This window comes from Cibotium barometz, chromosome 64, assembly GCF_041138505.1.
Source record: "Cibotium barometz isolate CiBa-2024 chromosome 64, ASM4113850v1, whole genome shotgun sequence".
Taxonomy (NCBI): domain Eukaryota; kingdom Viridiplantae; phylum Streptophyta; class Polypodiopsida; order Cyatheales; family Cibotiaceae; genus Cibotium; species Cibotium barometz.
Window position 1 is genome coordinate 2,271,113 of NC_141109.1, and position 22,102 is coordinate 2,293,214.

Below are 22,102 nucleotides of genomic sequence, written 5' to 3' on the forward strand. Positions count from 1 at the left end.
GTCCAGCGCCTCCCCAATCAGCTCTCTTAAGCCTGTAGTCCAGCACCACTCAACCTCTCTCTCAAGCCTCAAATAGCTGTGTTTCCGGCTGTCAATTGTATACAAATGTTAACAGAAACGGTGACTGTCTTTTTCTCAGGCCTATAGCGCGCTATCAAATCCTTTACTCATCAGCCCAGGCTTCAAAAACAGATTTAAGAGGGATAATACGTATCACCACCTTTTGGAAGTGGCAAAAATGCAAGAGGCTACGTCAAAGAACAGGCTGACACTCGGGATTTTTAACACAGTACATTCAATTTCTTTTCATTAGAAATTTACAGCTCGCGTTCTTCTGCGCCATCTTTGCTCTGTTTGGCAAGAGCAAGCAGAACACCCACAATCGCCAGGACAACCCCCGATACAATAAGCGGCACCTTGAACTTGCCGAGGCCATGCTTTCCACCATCACCGCTATCACCCTAAGGGCAAAAAAAGCATGTTTAGCTTCTTGCAAATTAACGAAGAAAAGAAATCAACATCGTGAAGAACTCTTAACCTTTCCTCCTCTCCCTTTGGTACCGGCGTCGCTTGTATTGTCGGAGACAGGCGCCCTCTCATAGGCGTTGGGATCTCCAGTTTTCCGCTTGGCGATGCTGCTGGCGAGCTCGTCGCTGTCTACGGCATCCTCCGTTTTGATGCGGCTGGGCTGCGCTCCGCCCACCGCCGTCTTCAGAGTGCTGTACTCGCCCACAGACTCCGTGTAATTATTGGAAGAAGACATTATCCTGAGGCCAGGAAACGACAACAAACAAAACTGTTCTCGGAAAAATCGCTCTTCACAGCGTAACCTCGCCGGAAAGAATTGTTTCGTCCCGAACAACAGCGATGACTGATATATTGAACTTGCAGTTACACAGATAACTGATGATAACTCTCCTTGCAATGAGTGTCGTCCTGCGTTTTAAACGTTTTGTTGTACAAGTTTCCGACTTGCCCGTTTTGGATAGCGTGGTTCACTCCACAACGTGGATGCGCAGGCTTTTCACCATATGTCTATCGTTTAGATGTGTAAAGTGGCACCAGCCTTATCTCCATGTCGCGTCAACTTGCTAATTCAAACCTCTAAGTATTCCATCGGGCTGGTCGCAGAGTAGAAGATTACTGGCGGCACCTGCTGACTCATGAGCCCTCTTATGTGCTTTACGAATTTATGGTAGATGGTAGATGTACAAGGTGGCTTTCCCATGGCCACATGAATGTTGCCCCAAGAGCAACAAGGAGAGACTATGGCATCTACAACAATCAATGTATGGGTGCTTGTTGTTGCTTCCACAATTTTGGCTTGAAGAGCATGCAACAATAAGGTTATAGAGGTTCCTGGTGAAGGTCTTCACGATCAAGTTGTTGCTTTCAAAATTCCTGAATCAAGAGCATACAACAATAAGCATATTGAGATTCCCAATGAAAGATTTCCGAGTGAAGGCGCTTCACAAATGTATTATGAGAACCGCCATCATATTTGGATGAGGCCACGAGTGAGCCAAAACTATATCATGGGCACCCACGATGGACACACTTTAAGTGAGTGTGAACACCTATGGCCTTGAATTATACCAATTTCTCTCAGAATCCTCCCATTTAGCAATTTGAGCCTTGCTCTTGTCAACCCTCTTGCTAATCATTTCTTGATACATGCTATTGTGCTTGTGAAAGAGAGAGAGTGTGGGACGCGAGGAGAGAGCACTATCCATGGAGATGGAGCTGTGCAAGGATGACAATGGATGTGAGAAGGAGTGAAGAAGGGAGACTTCCACACGCAAGGTAGCATCCCTTGAGCGCCCCATGACATGAAGGAGTTAAAGGAGTCATGAGCCTCTTGTTGCCTTAAGATGGCCATGCTACCAAGAATGGCCCAATAAGCTCCATTCCTTATCTCTTTCATTTCATTTTCATGGAGTCTTCCAAAGCCTCTTCCATAGCCCGATAGTGAAGAAGTCTCAGTTGTGTGTGTGTGTGTATTTTCATGTGTATGAAAGTGTAGAAAAAGCATTTGCCATCATGCTTGTTTAATCCAAAAGTTGATTATAGGTTCTTGCTCTCCACATCTCAAGGAGGATGACTAATATTGATGGAACTAGAGATCTCAGTGGAGCTAGTTGGAGCGCCATTGCATAAATCTATAACCTCAACCAAGAGGTCAGAGAAACAATGTGGGATTACATTGTGAGAACCAACTATCTCTATAATATGAGATGTAGCACCCGGGAAATATTATATGATTTATTGCTCATTGAACAATTTATGATCAGTCTTTACACCCATCTCTACACGTCTAGGCACTACATCAATGAGTGTTGGCACAAGGCTATAGACCTAGTAGATAATCTGCAAGACAAGAATAGCTAGTCAAGGATGCGAGCATGGATGAGTTGGCAGAGAATCTGTTAAACTTCTTGGTACAGTATTAGCCCCAAGAGAAACCTCAAGGCCAGCCCCAGCACATCAAGTAGGACACCCACATCTATTCCCATGAAGAAATAATTTAGTGTGCAATTTGCCACAAAATTTATACAAGAACAGAGTGTCCAATGTTAAGGACTAGATAACAAAGCTCATTACCAACACCACAGATGGGAACCATGAAACAAATCATTGTTGGTACCAAGAAAACCCAACAAGGTGGACTCTAGCACCACAATGGTTGCTCCCCATGCCAAGGTAACCATTGGACTTGCCAGCCCCACTAGTCACTCCTCTCACAGCAGGCACAAGCTCTAGTGCCTATGTAGTAAAACCCCTGAACATGAGGTACATAAAGACCCCCTCAATTTCCATATCCACCTCTAGTACTCATGCCCACAATTGCGAACAGGGGGCTCTGTATCCATAGTTGTACTCCTCCTTTTTTGGGTCATACCCAAGAACCTCCCTCTACAAAAAAAAGAAGAAAATATTATAGTAGAAAACAAAATGAAAGAGGAGAAGAAATGATTACTAAAAATGGTACTTATGAAACAAGCAATGAAGGAGGACTTTCCTCCTGAGCCGAAGTGTGAAGTCCCTCTCTTTTGTAGTTGGGAAGCACTCGCCGCCATAAAAAATTATCATAATAAATCAAAAAATTAGTTCTTTTTAATATATTATGTAATAGGCCTTATGCATAGGCTATGCATAAGGCTATTGCACGAGGCTTATGCAATAGGCTTATGCATAAACCTATTGCATAAGACTTATGCATAAGCCTATTGCATAAGGGCTTATGCATCGACTATTGCATAAGGCTTATGCGTAAGCCTATTGCATAAGCCTATGTATAAGGCCTATTGTATAAGGCTTATTGCATATGCTTTTTCATAAGGATTATTGCATAGGCTATGCATAGCCCTTATGCAATAGGCTTACGCATAGCCTATTGTATAACGTGTTGCATAGGCTATTCATAGTCCTTATGCAATAGTCTTATGCATAGCCCTTATGCAATAGCCAATGCATAAGGCTTATTCCATAGGCTATGCATAGCCCTTACGCAATAGGCTTATGCATAGCCTATTGCATAAGGCTATGCATAAGGCTTAATACATACGCTATGCATAGCCCTTATGCAATAGGCTTATACTACATAGCCTGGCTTATACATAGCCTATTGCATAAGACCATGCATAACCCTTATTGCATAGGATTATGCAATAAGGCTTATTGCAATAGGCTACACAATAAGGCTGTTGCATAAACTATGGTTAGGGATTATTGCATAGCCTTATGCATAAGGCTATGCGTAAGGCTTATTGCAATAGGCTTATGCATAAGCCTATTGGATAAGCTTATTGCATAGCCTATTGACCTAACCCTAATCCTCGGCACCCAAGGGTGCAAAAACACAAAGAGAAGAAGCATAACAAAAAATGAAAAAAGAGAGCTTACCTCTTTAATGAGATGCCGTATGAGGGGATTTGCCTAAACCCTTGTTCACTTGAATAAACCTACAAAAAAGAAACATAGTAAATAAAAAAGTTAGTTCTCATTAACACATTCGCAAGCAAGGAGAACAAGAGGAAAAAGAGGTGAGTACCCTAAACCCTACTCCTAATGCATAAGTATGAAATAAATTAGTTTATGTTAAGCCTAAACCCCCTAGATCTATGCCTAGAAGTATTAATAGATAGCTTTGATGGAGAGCTCTCCATCAAATCTCTCTATTAGAGTTTTATGGATTTGTCTAGGGTTAGGGCAAGGGAGAGGAAAGAGAGGGGAAGGGGAAGAAAATCTCACATAGAGCTATGTACAAGCTTTCCATGAAAGCTTGGAATAAGATAATGCATTTAAGCTTTCCATTAAAGCTTGGGAGAAGGAAGAGGTACTTACCTTGGAGAGGAAGAAATGATTGATACAAAAATCCTTGAAAGAAGAGGTGTGGTGGGAGGAATAGATGGGCTGTAGGCATAGCCTTTGGATGTGCAAGGTAGGGAAAGTAGGTAGAACTTGACTCCCATCGATGGCATTTTAGGCGGGAGTCTAAGTTTCTAGGTCGCTGCTCAGCAACAAAATTTCGCCTGCTGGGCAACGAAATTTTGTTGATGGGTAGTGGATTTTCGTTGATGGGTAGTGGATTTTCGTTGTTGGCAGCGAAAAAAGCTGATGTAGTCGTTGTGCAACAACAAAATCTTGGAAAATTTTCTGTCAAATTTTCTAGATGCTGTGTTTTGTTTAAACCTTAAATCCATTTTGGGCAGGTTGAAGATGTCTGACAGTGATCATCAAGGGCCGGAAGTTGGTTTCGAGGCATGGTTGAGAGAAAAAATTCATTGTGTGTGTGATCGATACAAGGGCCAATATATACGATAACGTCGTATAACAATTGAGCATGTCCAGACATATGGTCTTCTCATAAGGCATTGGCATGACCAAGTGCAGATGATGACATGGAGGAGAACCATAGGAGAGTGCTAGGTAATATGCCACACCATTCGGTGACATCGGGTAGAGTGCGTAAGGTGGCAAGGCTTCATATGGAAAGCATGGATGAGACTCATCTTCCCCAACCAATGAATGAGGTTCCTCCACCATTGCCACATGAGGAGGAAGAGAATCTCAGCATAGACGACATGGTGAATGACTTCTTTGGACGGGAGGTAATAGATGATAGTGAGCAAGCTCCAATGTCACAAGAGGAGAAAACCTTGTATAGAGAGGCAAACACCCCTTTGTATGAGGGATGTTCGTACTTCACACTGGTGGGAGCAAACTTGGAGCTATTAAACTCGCAAAAAACTTATGGGATGAAGTGATGCAAGTGTTTGAAGTCTTCTTCGGTAAGACCACCTCATTCTATTATCTCAAATAGAAAATATTTTTCATGTTCTATATACTCTCATTGCTAATATTTTGACATGATTTCTTATCTTATGTTGTAGGCTTCTCAAGAAGATTATTCCCCCTCAAAATCTATTACCAAACTCACGAGATGTGTGTCGTAAAATGCTCTCTATGCTAGGTACGGATTACACAAAAATACACGCATGTCCCAATGATTACATGCTATTTAGAGGGGTTAATAAAGATGCAACACAATGTCTACAATGTAGGGAGATCCACTATAGGGATGATTTGCAAGGAGATAAAGTTTCCCGAAAGGTTTTGAGACACTTCCCTATTATTCCTCACATCCAACACATGTTTAAATGTAAGGGGATTGCAGAACTCATGACATGGCATGCTACTCATCGCTCAACACCGATGACATCATGAGAATTCTAGCTAATTCACCAGCATGGCAACATGTGGAGAATCAATGGCCAGAGTTTAAAGATAAGTCCCGTCACTTACATCTTGTCTTGGGAATGGATGGTGTTAACCCATTTGGCTTCAAGTTCACATCATGGTCTACTTGGCCTATTATATTGGTGCACAACAACACAAAGCAGCTATAGACGCGCTTGTTGATAGACGCGCAAAATAGCGGGCGCGTCTATAGGCGTTGCTTGAATAGAGAAATTACGAGCACGTCTAACAACGCGTCTAATAGCGCGTGTATTTACGCGTGTATTGACGCGTCTATTGGGGCATCTACACTGGAAATCTAATACTACGTCTAACAGCGCCTCTATTTTCGCGTGTATTAGAGCATCTATCTACGCGTGTATAAGAGCGTCTATTAGTTCGTCTACACTGAGAATTAGACGTGTATTTAGACGCAAAATAGAGAGTACAAGAAGTGAGATTTTGGTGTAGGCTGGTAAATGTACATCACTGCTTTCCAAAAATTGCCCATGATTACCAAAGCACATAATTTTAACAAAAACATCAATGCTTTTTTGCAAACCCACATATACAAAAAATAAGTGAGGTGAGGAGAATGAGACAATATGTAAAATAGTTTAGCCAATATCAATGATGGGCTACGGTTCAATCTCATCCTCAATGAGATCAACCCTTGCCAAACTATCTACTTCAAAATCCAAACAAGTGTTTAGATCTACAAATACATTCAACTCACTACTACTTGTGCTACTCATGTGCTCATCGAAATTAGCATCACCAATGGTAGGCTCATCCTCACGGCGGCGGGTAATGGCCTCAATATCTGTATCTCCTATCTCCATTATCCTCCTCTCTCGTATCACGGTCATCATCACCTCCATGGCCATGATGGCATCCTCCATACGCTCCATATTCGTAAATGTACTATACATCACTTTGGAACGTGGCATAATAGGTATGACATGCCACCATCTATTATTATCCACACCATTGGTTGATAGACAACCTAATTCAAACACAAATACAATCATGTTATTTTCCTTGCATCGAAGATATAAAATATTTAAAAGTGAGTACTTTTATATGTGTGTACAGTACCTGTTCACATTGTTGCGGTAGTACTAGTGTGTCCTTCTTACTTTGCCAAAACTTTGTGGAGTCAATAGTTACAAAGCCACTTGCATGGCGTTTGATTGTTGCATTAGGGCCTCTTTCCACCACGTCCTTAAACCAATTTACATCCAAAACATACACAAAGAAGCGTTGAAAGTCAAGCTTAATAATATCTTGGATTATGCCATAATAATCATCCATGGCTCCATTGGCTCCCTCAAAGCTAGCAATGACGCCTCAATCTTGTGTGTTTCTCTTATCATCAATCCGTTGTGTTCGAAAATGCTTGCCCTGATACCATATAGCATTGAACATAGTGCACTACACCAAGACAAAATCAATTAAATAAGCAATCTAAATTATTGAAAGCTTCTAACTTATGCATAACATTCTATATACCGACCTTGCTCATGCATCCCCTAGCATACTCCCCTAGCATACTCCCATTCTTCCATTGTGATATGCATCCCCTCGTCTTTCTCTGTTTTCTCCATTTTGTCAAGTAGCCAATCCACATGAATATCCTTTGGAAGTGCTCTTAGATACTGAGGGTAGGGAACACACCAGATCCATGGTGTGTACGAAAGAGGGCCCTTTCTTCTTGTCTAGTTCTTGCCTTTGCATCCTCGTATCTTGTCACCCATCTTTTCATCACATCACTATTAAGCACGCAATAGAGGTTGATATTATTAAGCAACTCCGTGTCTATTACTTTGTTGCGTCCTTTCCCTTGAGGCACAATAGAGGTCATCATCTTAGGTCTTCATCATCTCTCCATAGTCGTGGGAGAGAGCTATCCACATCAACAAGAAACTCAGAAATATATACAAGTGACTCTTGTATCAACCAACCCTCGGCCATGCTACCTTCGGGTCTTGCATTTTGTCTCACGAAACCCTTCAAGGTCTTCATGGAGCGCTCGAGGAAGAACAACCATTGTGCATGTATAGTACCGCATATAGCAATCTCATCCACCAAATGCACTATGAGATGTAGTTGGTTTGTGAGAATAGAACGTGGAAATGTCTCCTCCAGTAAACAAACCACCTCCACTGACATAACTCGAGCATTCTCAAGCGTGGTGGGATCTATTTCCTTTGAGCTCACATACCTAGAAATGAAGAAGTACCATATTAGCAATATGAACACCTTGCATGGAGCATTGATACGCATCACATTTTGTATCTTGTAAAGTATCTCACAAGCTCGCCCATCTTGTAAATACAATCTTTCACGTCCTTCGATGCACTACGAGAAATGCTAGTAGGTAGTATGAACTAAACACACGTGGAATGGTTGATTAGTTTCTTCTAATTCACTCACAAATTTGAAAGGAAAAAGATATTATGCACATAAAATACTTACTTGGAGCATCTTGTGCCAATCATGAGATTTCAAGCCATATATTTGCTCTACACCTCTTTTCTTGCTCTTTGTAAAGGCCCCCTTCAAACACCTCATGCATCCCAGTGGGAGTACGAATTGTAGTAATAGCACGCTTCACCGCGACCATCTCTAGCTTTGATAATCTCCACGGTGCACGAGGTTAAAAAACATGCCCATTTGGTCTCTCTTGTGGTAGCTCGTCAATCAAAGGCTCCAAATAAACATTAGGGATTTTTGACTTTATGTTTCCCTGGAATTAGAAGGGATAACATAACATGTCCTTTCTTAATCTCCATAGAGGGTGGAAGATTATAATTCACCAATATCACTAGCCATACACTGTAAGAGGTGCTTTTGAGACCAAATGGGTTCACACCGTCCATACACAATCCAAGTCTCAAGCTCCTAGGTTCTTCCTTGAAGCTTGGCCATGTGTCTTCAATATGCTTCCACGCAAGAGTGTCTGCGGGAGTTCTCCACTTGCCATCGGTTGATCGATGGGCGGAATGCCATGACATGAGCTCTGCAATGGATTTGCACTTGAACATATGTTGGATGCGAGGGATTATGGGAAAATATCGCAGATGAGGTCTTCTCTATATCTTGCCTCTCCACAAGTAGGACACTCTCTTGTATCCTTATGTAGTCCACGAAACAAAATGCAATCGTTGACGCATGCATGGATGCGCTTGTAATCTAATCCTCCAAGAGAGGTCACATGTTGCCTTGCCATATCTCTTGAGGTTGGTAATTTATTCTCCCTTGGAAGCATTTTACACAATAGCCTGCACGTGAAGACCATAAATGAGGAAAAGCATTTGAGTAATTGACCCACTAGCATAGTTCACCATGTTTGCAAAATAGACTTTAAAGCTTACTTGAGTAATGCATTCAAACTTGCATTGCTCCATCCATAGATGGTTTGCAAGTTTAGTAACTCAAGGGAGGCACGTAGAACAGAGAATGTGCACCCCTCAAACAGTGGAGTCGATGCTGCGGTAAAAAGATTGTCTTGCTCCATGCTATCATCCCTCCCTTCGGATTGATGGACATATAAATCCCACACCATATCATCAAACACCTCCTCCTCCACGGATTCATGAGGTAATGGCAGAGGGCTACTATCACCATCACTCCATGCATCCGTAAAACGATCCCTCCTGAAGATCCCACCTCATATCGCTGACGCTTTGTAGAACAGAGAATGTGCACCCCTCAAACAGTGGAGTCGATGCTGCGGTAAAAAGATCGTCTTGCTCCATGCTATCATCCCTCCCTTCGGATTGATGGACATATAAATCCCACACCATATCATCAAACACCTCCTCCTCCACGGATTCATGAGGTAATGGCAGAGGGCTACTATCACCATCACTCCATGCATCCGTAAAACGAACCCTCCTGAAGATCCCACCTCATATCGCTGACGCTTTGTCTCCTCACGAGCATATATAGGGCAACATATGCGGGTGTGGCACTGCATCCTGTATCAAATTAACGGGATCATAACTCACAAATATGAACACCCATAGGTATCTCAATCAACCTTAACTCTTTAACACTTACCATGTTTACGGTCGCATCCCATTCTCCATACTTTGAGATGTGATTGAGTGTAATCCTGTGTGCACGATACATGTTTCCTCGACATCGATCACACATACATTTCATTTTTTGCTCCAACCACATTTCGCGAATGGTGGAAACGATGGGATTCATCCTCACTGGAGCTACTTGTTGAAGATGAAGACATCCTACAAATAAAGAACCCAAAAAAAATTGCGCTTATGTCAAATATTTAATCTAAAATCTCTATGGCGTGTCTAAAACCGCGTTTGTTCTATCCTGTACGCGGTTTTAGATGCGGTTTTAGACGCGCTGTTAGACGCCATTGTAGACGCTCCTGTAGACACGATTTTCATTTTCAAACCTACTTTTAGCGCGCTTGCCTTTCTTCACATACTTTTTACGGGCTTGCTTTGCTATTAACAGATTCACAGCCTAGTATCCACACATTTCTTCAAGCACCCACAATTATCTCCATGCTTACACAATCATCTCCAAGCACACAAGAGAAGAGGGTGAACAAGGAAGAGAAGAAAGAGAAGCAAAGGGTGAACAAGGAAGAGCAGAAAGAGAAACAGCTTTGAAGAAGGACAAGAAGCTTCCATACCTCTATCCAAGGTAAGTCTCTTTTAGGGTTGATTCGTCCTTTGCTCTCTTTGAAACGACTGTTTTTGTACAACAACTGTGTTTTTGTGTCGGGCACGTTGGGCGCAATGCACATGCCCTTTTCGTCTTTTTGAATAGTATCTGTCAGAACGCGTCTATAGACGTATTTGAGGAAACGTCTAAAATTGCGTCTATAGACGCGTCTACTCTGTGCTGGAAACAGGTAGCCACGTCTATAGACACGCTGTTAAACGCGCAGATAGACGCTGTGTTTTTTTCTCTCTTTTTTCCCCCTCTCACCTCCTCTCTTTTTCTCTTTTTTTCTCCTCTCTTTTCCTTCTTTTCCTCTCCTTTCCTTCTTTTCTCCTCTCTTTTCCTTCTTTTCCTCTCCTTTCTCCTCTCTTTTCCTTCTTTTCCCCCTCTTTTTTCCTCTATTCTCCTCTCTTTTTCTCTCTTTTATCCCCTCTTTTTCTCTCCTCTTTTCCTCTCCTTTCTCCTCTCTTTTATCCCCGATGTGCATGCCTTTTCTACTCTCTTTCCTTCTCTCTTTTTCTCTTCTTTTTCTCAGTTTAGTTCATCAGTAATCTTCTTTTTTTCTTTTTTCCAGTTCATCATGTGGCCAGGAAGCGCTTCAGGCTCCCCTGATCCTCCGGAATCCATCTTTCGGGACTTATATAACCTTTTGGGGCACCCTCCTAGTCTTGCGGAGTTATACGGCTACATGACGGGGGTACTCTAAACACCCCCCAGGAGTCGGCAATACAGACTCCAAACCACCCCAACCCCACACCTTTTTAGATTACCCAAGTGGAGTCAACATAGCCCAGCCGGCTACATAGCCGAGACCCTTCCCCATGCCGTCCTATGTCCCTTCCCCCATGCCGTCTCGCAGGAGGCCCTTCTGCCTCGTAGAACCGTCGGCGTACTCCCGTGCCCTCAATAGGTGGCCAGCGTAGTAGCTCAACACGACACGGTAGCAGGGAGAGCGGAGGGGGATGCATGGCATAGTGCTTTGGGGGGGGTGGTGGTGGGGGCGAGAATGATTCAGATGATCAAGACGTGCCTCCTGGTGATGGTACGATCTACTATGACATCACTCAGACAGGAGGCATCTTGATGGATGCACGGGGGAAGGACATCATGGCCTTCATGCGCTCTGTAATTGCTAACAATTATAGAGATTGCTTTATTCACTACAAAGATCAACCAAAGAGGTTAGCTGATGAGACCCTCACTGCTGTTCGCTCTAGGTATCCTAACCCCCCCAATGTTCAGTTCATAGATAAATAGGCCAAGTCAAAGATTGTTTCGATACTTAGCAATAAAAGATCTTCTCTTAAGAGGCATGCACTAGTAGCGGAGCTTGCCAGGCTCCAGGGAGGTCAACCACCAAGGGGCCCCCTACAGCGCTCACAAGCGTGAGTGGAAGAAAGCAATGAAGTCAGCGAAGGAGGAACCCAGTCTAAAGCACGTGGAGGCACGAAGGATCCAAATGGAGCGATATGGAAGCGTGCATTTTGGAGAAGAGGGTGTTAAATCATGGGAGGCCCAGTTTGTAAGTATCAATCTCAAATTATATTGTTTATGTAGTTTATTAGGAGGTTGTTTCTTTGTACTAACCCCTCCGCAAATTGTGTCATCTTGTAGCGTGATATCGTGGGCAGGCACCCTACTCCTGTCGAGACAGCCTACCACCGCCACCATCATAGAGGAGATACATGGAGGCACTTCTATAATGACGGGTTGATTACTGAGGAGCAGTATATCCGGGCTACTAGAGGTCCTCCGAGATATTTGAAAGTAATTAAATAATGTCAATATTATAAATAAAGATTTGATTTTTTATACATTGATATATGTTGTCCCTTGTTTACAGGACCCTGCACAAGAAGGTGAGGGTGAAGACGAGGAAGAAGGAGGCGGAGAAGCGAGCACAGAAGGGAGCGAGGAGTAGTGCTAGCTACTCTTTTTTTGTACTTAGCCACTGGCTTGGCTTCGTGCCTCTTGTATACACTCCTCTTATTTTTTGTACTTGAAGCCACAAGACGTGGCTTAGCTTCGTGCTATATGTACATACAAGCACTTTTTGAGCTATTAATTAATGCCTTGTAACTAAACGTTTCGGAGTTGTAATGTTTTTATTTGCAATTGTAATTAATGTCGGCTATAGATGTGCTTGCAAGAGCGCCAATTAAAATGCGATTGGCTGTAAGAATTGAATTACACAATGTGGAAATGGGATTCTTGTAACTACATAGCATACACAACATACACATAAAGCACACAAAATTTAAAAAATATTCTACAGCGCGTCTATAAACGCATCTATACACGCGTTTGTCTGTTCAAAATGCATCTATTTGTGCGTCTATAAACGCGTCTACTCTGGTCTGGTTTGCGTGTATAAACGCGTCTATACAAGCGTCTATTTGCATGTTTTTGTGTTTTTTTAAATTTTTCCAGACCGTCTATATGCGCGTCTATCTGCGGATATATAGGTCCGTTTATAGGTGCGTCTATTTTCTACCTTTTAAATGCGCTTTTAGACGCGGGTCTGTAGATGCACTGATAGACGTGAAAATAGACGCGCCCGTAAGTTTTTTTTAGTTGAGTAAACGCATCTGTGTGCGCATCTGTAGGTGCTTTGTCTTGTTGTGGTGAACTACAACCTCCCTCCATGGGTGGCAATAAAGAAAGGTCATATCATGCTTGCTCTCCTTTTACCAGACAAGTATAAGTGGCAAACATGGATGTGTACCTCAATCCTTTTATTGAGGAGCTTGAGACACTATGGCGAGGTATCAAAGTACATGATGTTTCAAGGCCAATAAATAGGCATGTGGCGGAGGTGAAAGGTGTTTTTCTTTGGATGATGCATGACTATCTCGGTTTCTCAGAGTGCTCAGGTACTTACTTGAACCTTATATGCATAAGGCTTTAACCTTTAAACTTTAAGTTTATATCTCTATCTCAATCATCTCAATTTTAAAATAGGTTTGGTAACCTCCGGACATCATGCATGTCCGATTTGTGGACCATCACTTGTTTCGGAAAGACCCTCTACACTTAAGAAGGTGGTGTATGACAAACATCATTGATTTTTCCCTCCTTCAAATCCCAAGTATGTGCCACATGATGTCTCACCACTTGTGAGAGGTAGAGATTGGTTTGAGGCATGGAGAAGCACCCCCAATCCACCACCAAATGGGATGTCTATACACTCCATCTTCTTTCGACTTCCATATTGATGTGACATGAAGATCAATCATCTCTTAGATCCCATGCATATCTTCAAGAATGTGGCAACAAATATTTGGGACCATTTAATTAGTAAAAGAGATACAAAGGGTGCAAGGGATGACTTACAAAACATTGGACGCCTTCAAAGTGCATGGCCAATTGAAAGTGAGAGTGGCAACATAGTCCTACCAAAGGCACCATGGATATGAACCAAGATGGAGCACAATAAGGTGAAAATTTTGATTGTCTCTTTTTGTATACCAATAGGAGTAATGCATTCATATAAGGGTTCCCTCACAAAGACCAAAAATAAAGGAGAGGAACAATTATGGGTATATGCATGAATAGGTGGTACACTAGCTACCAGATTTCAGGGTTGGGAGCTGGGAGATAGCTCAGTTGGTAGCCATAGGAATGTTGGGAATTTTAAAGGACTTCAATAAGTTTTTTAATTTATTCAATTCAGGGCGCGACGAGTGGGGGCACTACCTTTGCACCACTCGCAACCATCATGAGGAGTGCCCATCGGTTGCAGCACAGCAGCAGCAGCAGGGGCCCTCGTCTGGGGGGGAAGCTTGCCAGCATGGAAATGCTAGAAGCTTGAGAGCAACAAGAAAGCAGCCGAGAGGGAGGTCAGACACCAGGACACACAGGGGAAATGCTGCAGGCAAAACTTCCTCTGCCACTTCTTCTCTTGATCCGTTAGGCTTTGAATCTTCTCCAGAGCCATCCCTAGCCAGGAAATCTTGCAGGGTGCTAGCTTCCTCCTCTCCTTCCTTAGCTGCAGCAAAGGCCAAAGGAGCTTAAAGAAAGGGGCATTATCCTCTTACACCCAAATCACCTACTACACCAAGCAAGAAGTTCAACATGTAGCTGCTGGGCTCAGATGCCACTCCAAGCACAGAGGTGAGCATCTTTACACATGTTGTTGTGCAGCCAATTTTTGTTCAGGTGCGTGGCTTGTGTACATGCCACACTTTCTATACATGCGCACAAGCATTGTTAACATAAGCATACTTATAGCCTCATGCATATATATGGAAGGTGCATGTCTAAAGCAAGCAGATCATACATGAAAATATGTTGGTATAAATGTGTTGGACTGATTCTGGTTGTGCTATGGAATGTTGCAGGGCAAATCACGTTGGTACCCTCCATATGTCCAGTTTGAAAGAAAGTCAGTTTTCTATAAGACCAAAGCCCAAGCACATGAAGTCTACGGTCTTTCAAATTCTGGAGTGGATGCGAGAACATTGGGTGAGGCTAGTTTTACAACATTACATAATGATAAGTTCACAGCAGTGAAATAAACGTAATGCTAATGTCCACACACTTTGGAAATTGGGAACAATCATTATCGTCCATACATGCATGTCCATACATGCACTGCTAGGCTAGTGTCCACACACTAATGCTATCCAGTTCCCGATGAGTTTGCATTCTCAACACTCCCCCTCAAGCTCACCATGTCCATCTTATGTACTCCAAGTCTATCTCTCTGAAGTACTCATACTTCTCTTTACCAAGTGGTTTGGTAAAGATAACCTCCTCTTCAGTCTTCACATATGTCAAATTTATTCGTCCATCCAACACTTTCTTCCTAATGAAATGATAGTTGCCCTCTATGTGTTTGGTCCTCGCATGATAAACCGGATTATTATTGCTCATGTTGTAACAATGTATGACAACAACTCCTTCATGATGTTGTCTCAAATCACCAAATAGTGTTTTTAGCCATACCACCTCACATGCAGCCATAGTTGCTTCCCTATACTTTTCCTTTGTGTTAGATAAAGCAACTGTGGGTTTCTTCTTGCTACTCCAACTCATTGCAGCACTTCGCATGCTAAATACATACCCACTAGCCTATCATAAGGACTACCTACCCAATTCGCATCTGTGTATCCATACACCATCACATCCTTTCCATGCTCATATAATAAACCAAAATGGATAGTGGCATTCACATATCTCATGATCCTCCTGACAACATCCAAATGTGGCTTCCTGGGACTCTATAAACTCACTAGCTTTTCCCATAGCATAACATAAATTCGGTCTAGTAATTACCAAGTAAATTAAGCTCTTGACTATCTTCTTGTACATATTAACATTATCAAAGTCATCACCAAGATCAACCCTTAGCTTTATGTTCTTCTCTAATGGTGTTGCCATCGGCTTGCATCTGGTCATGCCATACTTTGCCAACATATCCAAGGCATATTGTCTTTGGACCAACTGAATACCATCTGATGTCTTCATAACCTCAATGCCAAGAAATGATTTCCAATCTCCCAAATATCTCATGTCAAATTCGCTACTTTTGGTCGCTTTACATTGGCAATGTCATTCCCACAATCACATGTGACTATCATCATCCACATAAATGACAATTTGCATACATATGTGGGAAATTTTGGGTGTACACAACTCTTTAGTTGTTCCATAAACACTTCTTCTTGCAACTCTACATTAAATAATGCATTGTTAACATCCATTTGATGCAATTCCCAACCTTAGTATGTAGCCAATGAAATCATAGATCTTGGTGTAGCCATTTTAGTCATTGGGCTAAATGTCTTATCATAATGAAGACCATGTCTCTGTGCATAACCTTTAGCAACCAGCCTTGCCTTATACCTTTCCACACGGATCCATGCAGACTTGCATTTGACTTTGTAGACCCATTTTAATTCAAATTTCACATTCTTTTCTTTTGGTAACTCAACCAAATCCCATATATCCCTATGTGCCAAAGCATCCATCTCCTCATCCATAGCTTTTTCCCATGCTTCTTTTCCAATAGCCTCATCAAAATAAGAAGGCTCCACATTCTTAACCATAGATGTCATATGTTCATAATGCATAACATGCTCCTTTTATGTGAATCTCTATACTAGACATATAACTCTTTGTGACCTCCTCAATGGTTGTGGGTCACTATACGAGCTCCCTGCTGAGCTGTAGCATGTGGTAGTACATACCTACCATTCTGTACACCTAGAGTTCTTACCATTGGGATTCCCAACTCATTATCTAGAATCTCTAAACTAGATGAGTCATAACCTTTATTACCAATACCAATGCCTTCAAATTTATTTTCACCCTTCTCCAATGCACTACTCTCAGCTGAGGAGATTTTGGATGTCTTCAACTTTCTCACCTCATGTCTCAATCTTCCTGACCATAGACTCACATTGTCACTACCATTAGGAGAAATTTGGACTCACAAATTGACCCTCTAAGGGCTTTCTCTCTCTTCCATAAATCAAGGAAAAGTGTAAAAATAATGAATGCCCAAAGTTTAAGTCAATTGGTGATGAAGTTATCATACAATCCTTACAAGAGGTAAGTGATTCCTTCACATCAAATGATATGCAGGGAATATGTGATAAGGTAGGAATAAGTTCTTAGTCTTATGGCATGATATACAAACATTTAGATACAAGGTTTAAAAAAGTGTTGCAAAAGAAAAGGGTATTGCCTCATCCGAAACCATTTCATGTGGTGCAAGCACGATAATCATTAAACAGTAAGGTGGAACAATTAATTGGTGAGCCAATGCACTTATGTCACAGACATGTATGCAATTATGGGTCAAAGGGAGTGTCATTTGTCTTGCACACAAATAACAATTTTGTATTAGATGTATGCAAGTTATAATCTCTAATGGTAAAATTTTATAGTATATCTGTTGTTGCAGAATGTGGAGGAAAGCTAAAATTTGTTTTGAAGCTTGATGAAAGTGAGCTTATCAAAGGTTAGAAGTTAGAACCTGTTAGTTTAACTCTCATGAATAGAGCACTCGATCCTAACATCTTGGCATCGCCAGGTCAACAATAGTGAGGCTCCCACACGATGGACACAGTAGTAGCTTTGGAAGCTCCTCAAGAGGCTGTTGAAGCTTTTTTGGTGGACATATATGGTGACACAGTGTACGCAATAGTCCATGCCAAGAGAGTCACCATCACTGTGACAAAGATATGCGGCTAGTTCTATGCATGCATAAGTCGAGGGAACGATATGCGGCTAGTTTTACGCATCCTCGTGCCAGCCTTTGTTGATAGGCATGCTTGGAGGGCCTTGATGCATATCCCAGATTACATGTGTGGGGTCCCCAGGCCCCTGAGGCCCCGCACCAAAATTTTTAGGAAGATTTTAAAAAAAAATTACATACCTTCTCAGCCGCCTCATCATTCTGTTTCCTGTCAGATGCATCTAGATCTGCCCCAGGGATCGCTCTATCACCATGTATAGGGTCCGAGAGGTCAATGTGTGGTCGAGGTCCAAAGAGCTCCTCCTGTAGCCTCTCAAATTCTGCATCTGAGATATCATACTCAGGAGTAGCTTTTGCAACACTTCTTTGTATGTGGGGATGATTGCAGGAGACATCATCCATGCTCGTGCCATCGTATCGGCCAATCTCAGTTACTTGTGGAGGGACATCCACAGTGTTAAAGTCAATGAGATCTTCATCAAAATCTCGGACAAGGTGGCAGTAGAGCTCTTCCTCCCTCAAATCGAAGACCTCAAGGACATCCTGCATGAGTCAACACCACTATAGTGATGGCACTCAATGATGCAAGTTTTGCATTCTCAGTAGGATGGTGGGCTGCCTCTTGGTGGATAGTCGACAAGTCCAAAGACAAGCTACGTGCCTCCTCTTCTTGCTTGTCCAGAACTGTCTCCTCTGGTTCCTTCTCTTCATAGGTGAGAAGAGGCACCACTGGCTCCTCATCATTATCCTCTTCAAAATCAGAGCATAATATATAAATAACAAAGGCAATATCTTGCTCGATGATATCAATCGGGTTTGCTCGATGATATCAATCGGGTTTGCCTCCTCAAAAGTGAGGGGCACAGAGGTAGATCGGAAGGGGGGGACATGTAAAAGTGCTCTTTTCACAACCTTTCTATGGTTGTCACCACTCTTCATGGAGAAGAGGAACTCTAGGGGTATCCACCGAGCAGTGCAGTCAGATAAAAAATGTGATATCATCACATCCCGCACAAACAATGCAAGCACTGAGCTATCGGGCTCTAGTGTCCTAAATATATTCTCGAGCTCAACACTGACAAAACCTAGGGTAAATCTGGTCCCACATCTGACCGTACGGTTTTCACTCATCCACTATGCGAACGCATCATGATGAGAAGCCCTGGTGAAGGCGTAAAGGGAGCAACAAGCAAGGTGGATAGAAAGTGAGAGATAGAGAATGCAATAGAAGAAAATGAAAATAACCCCTCCTACTTATACTTATAAATATAAGTTTATATATTATTTCATTAAACTTTAATAAAGGAATATATATTTTATTAAAATTTTAATTATTTCATTAAAACTCATGAGGAGGTGATGGCACTCAATGAAGCTAGTGGTGGGTCATAACTTTGGGTTTCATAAGACTAGATGGATGCAATTTATACTTATGTTTATTATTGTACTTAAAATATCTATAAACTTATATTTATTTTAATACCTTATGTTTATACTTTAGTAAATAAAGGACACTCCAATAAAATATAAAAAATAATAAATCATACTTCTATTTCTTGTTACATATTATTATTATTAATATTATATTTTATTATTTATAAATTTACTTATATTATTATTTGCACTTAAATATATACTTAAAGTTATATATTTTTTATACTTATATCCATAGACTTAAAATTAATGTTCATTTCATTAAAATATAAGAAGTCATAAATCATATTTGTATTTCTAGGATAATTAATTATATTATTATTTACACTTAAATATATATTTATACTTTTATTTACAATTATACTTACTTATACTTATCTTTACTTTCTTACATATTAATGGGTTCGAAACATAGTAGACTTAAAAAAACCACTGCAATTTATGAAAATGAAATAAAATTAAATTTACAACACTTTTAGAGAAACATTTTTTAGTATTCACTTGAAAGAATAAGAATTACATGGACTCTACAATTTCAAGGATGTGTGGAGAAACACACTGCTTGCATGTTTTGCAATGTTCACTTCGACTCCCAACCTTCCTACCATCCAACTTAAAATAAAAATTACAAGGGGGATCATTGGACATGAGTTGGATTTCCTGTCTCAGAAAACTAAGGACCTGTGACCCTTCCAAAGAATATTCACATCAATGAGTGCTGAATGGGTGCCATCTCGCATATCTTGGTCCAAGCTGAGCCACTCTCCTCATAGAAGTCACCACCTCCTATACTTGAAGTGAATGCACAAAATTTTTCTTGCAATGAAGTACCTGTCATAAAAACAAACAACCAACATAAAAACATAAAATCAACAATCAAAATTCAATAATCAACAATCAGTGTCTTGCAATGAAGTACTTATGAATAAAAACCATCAACAGACACAGTAATTCTGCAATCTTACCTAAAGGTAACATCTGACATAATAATTCTGCACTCAATGATATCATCGTGGTGAGTTCTCTTGAGATGCCATGACTCACCCAGTAACTAAGTCATCCAATCCTCGGATGGGCACTTGCATTGATAAGTAATCTTAGTTTTCTTAACTACTTCATAGGATCCAAACAAATGTGCAAACAAACCAAATGTTACAAACCAACCTAGATGCACATCTCTAGAGCTTGTGGATGGTTTCATGGCAGCATGAACATCAGTTTTTATCTTTACCCTACATGCTTCTGACATGTCTAAGCTAGGATTATACCATTCCTGGCTAGACAACTGTGGTAGTGAAATATACTCCAAACTATGTCTCTCCACATCATACACTGAATCATAAAAGTAAACATTCTGAGATGCCAATTCGCTTGCAATCTTGTTGTCATAGATCAAGGCACCTTTCTTTACATGTAAAACATTTAGCTTTCCACTAAAACATTCTACATTTTACTATTCATGCAAAGTGGATGGATATAAAGCTGCGCAAGCAACAAACATGCTTGTATTAAAACATGACTATAAAGCAGCAAACATTTTGCCATTCATGCAGAGTGGATGGATATAAAGCTACGCAAGGAACAAACATTCATGCACAGTGGATTGACTCAAAGCACAAGGACACAAAGCACAGAGATATAAACTTATTGTTAGGCTTATGTGTTTCACTGAAGCTATCATGATGCACTCGAACCTCTTTGTGCATATAAACATGTTGAATGAAAGCCTCTGTTATTGTACTCATACCATTTGTGCGTCTCCCAAACTCTATGATTCTACCTTTCCATTGCTTGTTGGGGTCTGTGACATCTTTGAGCTTGACCTTGAAATTGCCATGAGTATTTGGTCACATTAAAATCCATTTTAACTTACTATACTGATTAGGGATCTAGTTACCTTCATCAGCTCTCTTGTTAAACACCTCCACTGTGTGAATATTATCGATATTCCTCCTCCTTGAAGACATCTAAATTAATAAAGCTAGTCTGCATGATTAATAAATATATATGTTAGATTGTAAGCAACAAATAAAGATTAAAATAATAAGAAATAAACAGCAACTTATTGCTTTGATTTACACAACCTTGTTGCTCACAACCTTGTTGCTTTGATTTACACAACCTTGTTGCTCCTATGAAAATAAACATAAACACATCAAGACAAAACATTAACAAGCCCTAAACCTATGATCATTACTCACATTAAGGCAAAACATAGACAAACCCTAAACCTATAATCATTACTGTTGTATTTTATGTCACTTGAAATCATTATTGTGCAGAGAAGATTGTAATAAACAAATAAAGATTTAAAAAAAAGAAATAAATAGCAATTTACTGCTCACAAACTTGTTGCTCCTGTAAAAATAAACAGCAACATATCAAGAGAAAACATAAACAAATCCTAAACCTATGATCATTACTGTGGTATTTTATGCCACTTCAAATCAATACTGTGCAGTAGCAAAGAAGATTGAAAGCAACAAATAAAGATTAAAATAACAAGAAATAAATAGCAACTTACTGCTTTGATTTACACAACCTTGTTGCTCACAACCTTGCTCCTGAAAAAAAAAACAGCAACACATCAAGACAAAACATAAAGAAATCCTAAACCTATGATTATTACTCACATCCAGACAAAACATAGACAAACCCTAAACATATGATAATTACTCACAAGAATTTGAAGCCACTTCACATCAAGATAGCTATCTATGGTGCAGAGAAGAGAAAGTTCCTGAGAGAAAATGGACATAACTCACAGATGTTTTGTCTAAATGAGGTGAAATTTTAGGAGGAGAGAGCTATGATGTAGAACAACATGACTATAAATTTTCGTGTGAAGAAAGAACCAGAGTCGTAGAAGATATGGCAAAATTGAATTCCGCCAAAAAAGGGGGGGAAATGAAAAGGTAATGAAATGCAAAAGGAGGGAAAGTAAAAAGTTAAACATAAAAAATGGAAAAAAATAAAATTCAGTTTTCAAACTTCCATGTACTGACCACAAGGTACAATTGA

At 40.8% G+C, this 22,102-nt stretch overlaps 1 protein-coding gene across 1 annotated transcript; it reads right to left on the bottom strand.

Moving 5' to 3' along the window:
• Nucleotides 1–289: 289 nt before the first annotated feature.
• LOC147603203 (uncharacterized) lies at nt 290–928 on the bottom strand. Its single transcript, XM_086796507.1, has 2 exons — nt 539–928; nt 290–461 (listed from the first exon to the last, which is right to left on the bottom strand). The coding sequence occupies exons 1-2, from the start codon at nt 761–763 to the stop codon at nt 318–320; spliced, it is 369 nt and encodes a 122-aa protein (XP_086652633.1). The 5' UTR covers nt 764–928; the 3' UTR covers nt 290–317.
• Nucleotides 929–22,102: the final 21,174 nt, after the last annotated feature.

Excerpts from the sequence above, each read along its gene's own strand:
- LOC147603203 (XM_086796507.1), bottom strand. The coding sequence starts at position 763 with ATGTCTTCTTCCAATAATTACACGGAGTCTGTGGGCGAGTACAGCACT. Across the intron at positions 462-538 it reads CCAAAGGGAGAGGAGGAAAG|GGTGATAGCGGTGATGGTGG; the intron begins GTTAAGAGTTCT and ends TTTTGCCCTTAG.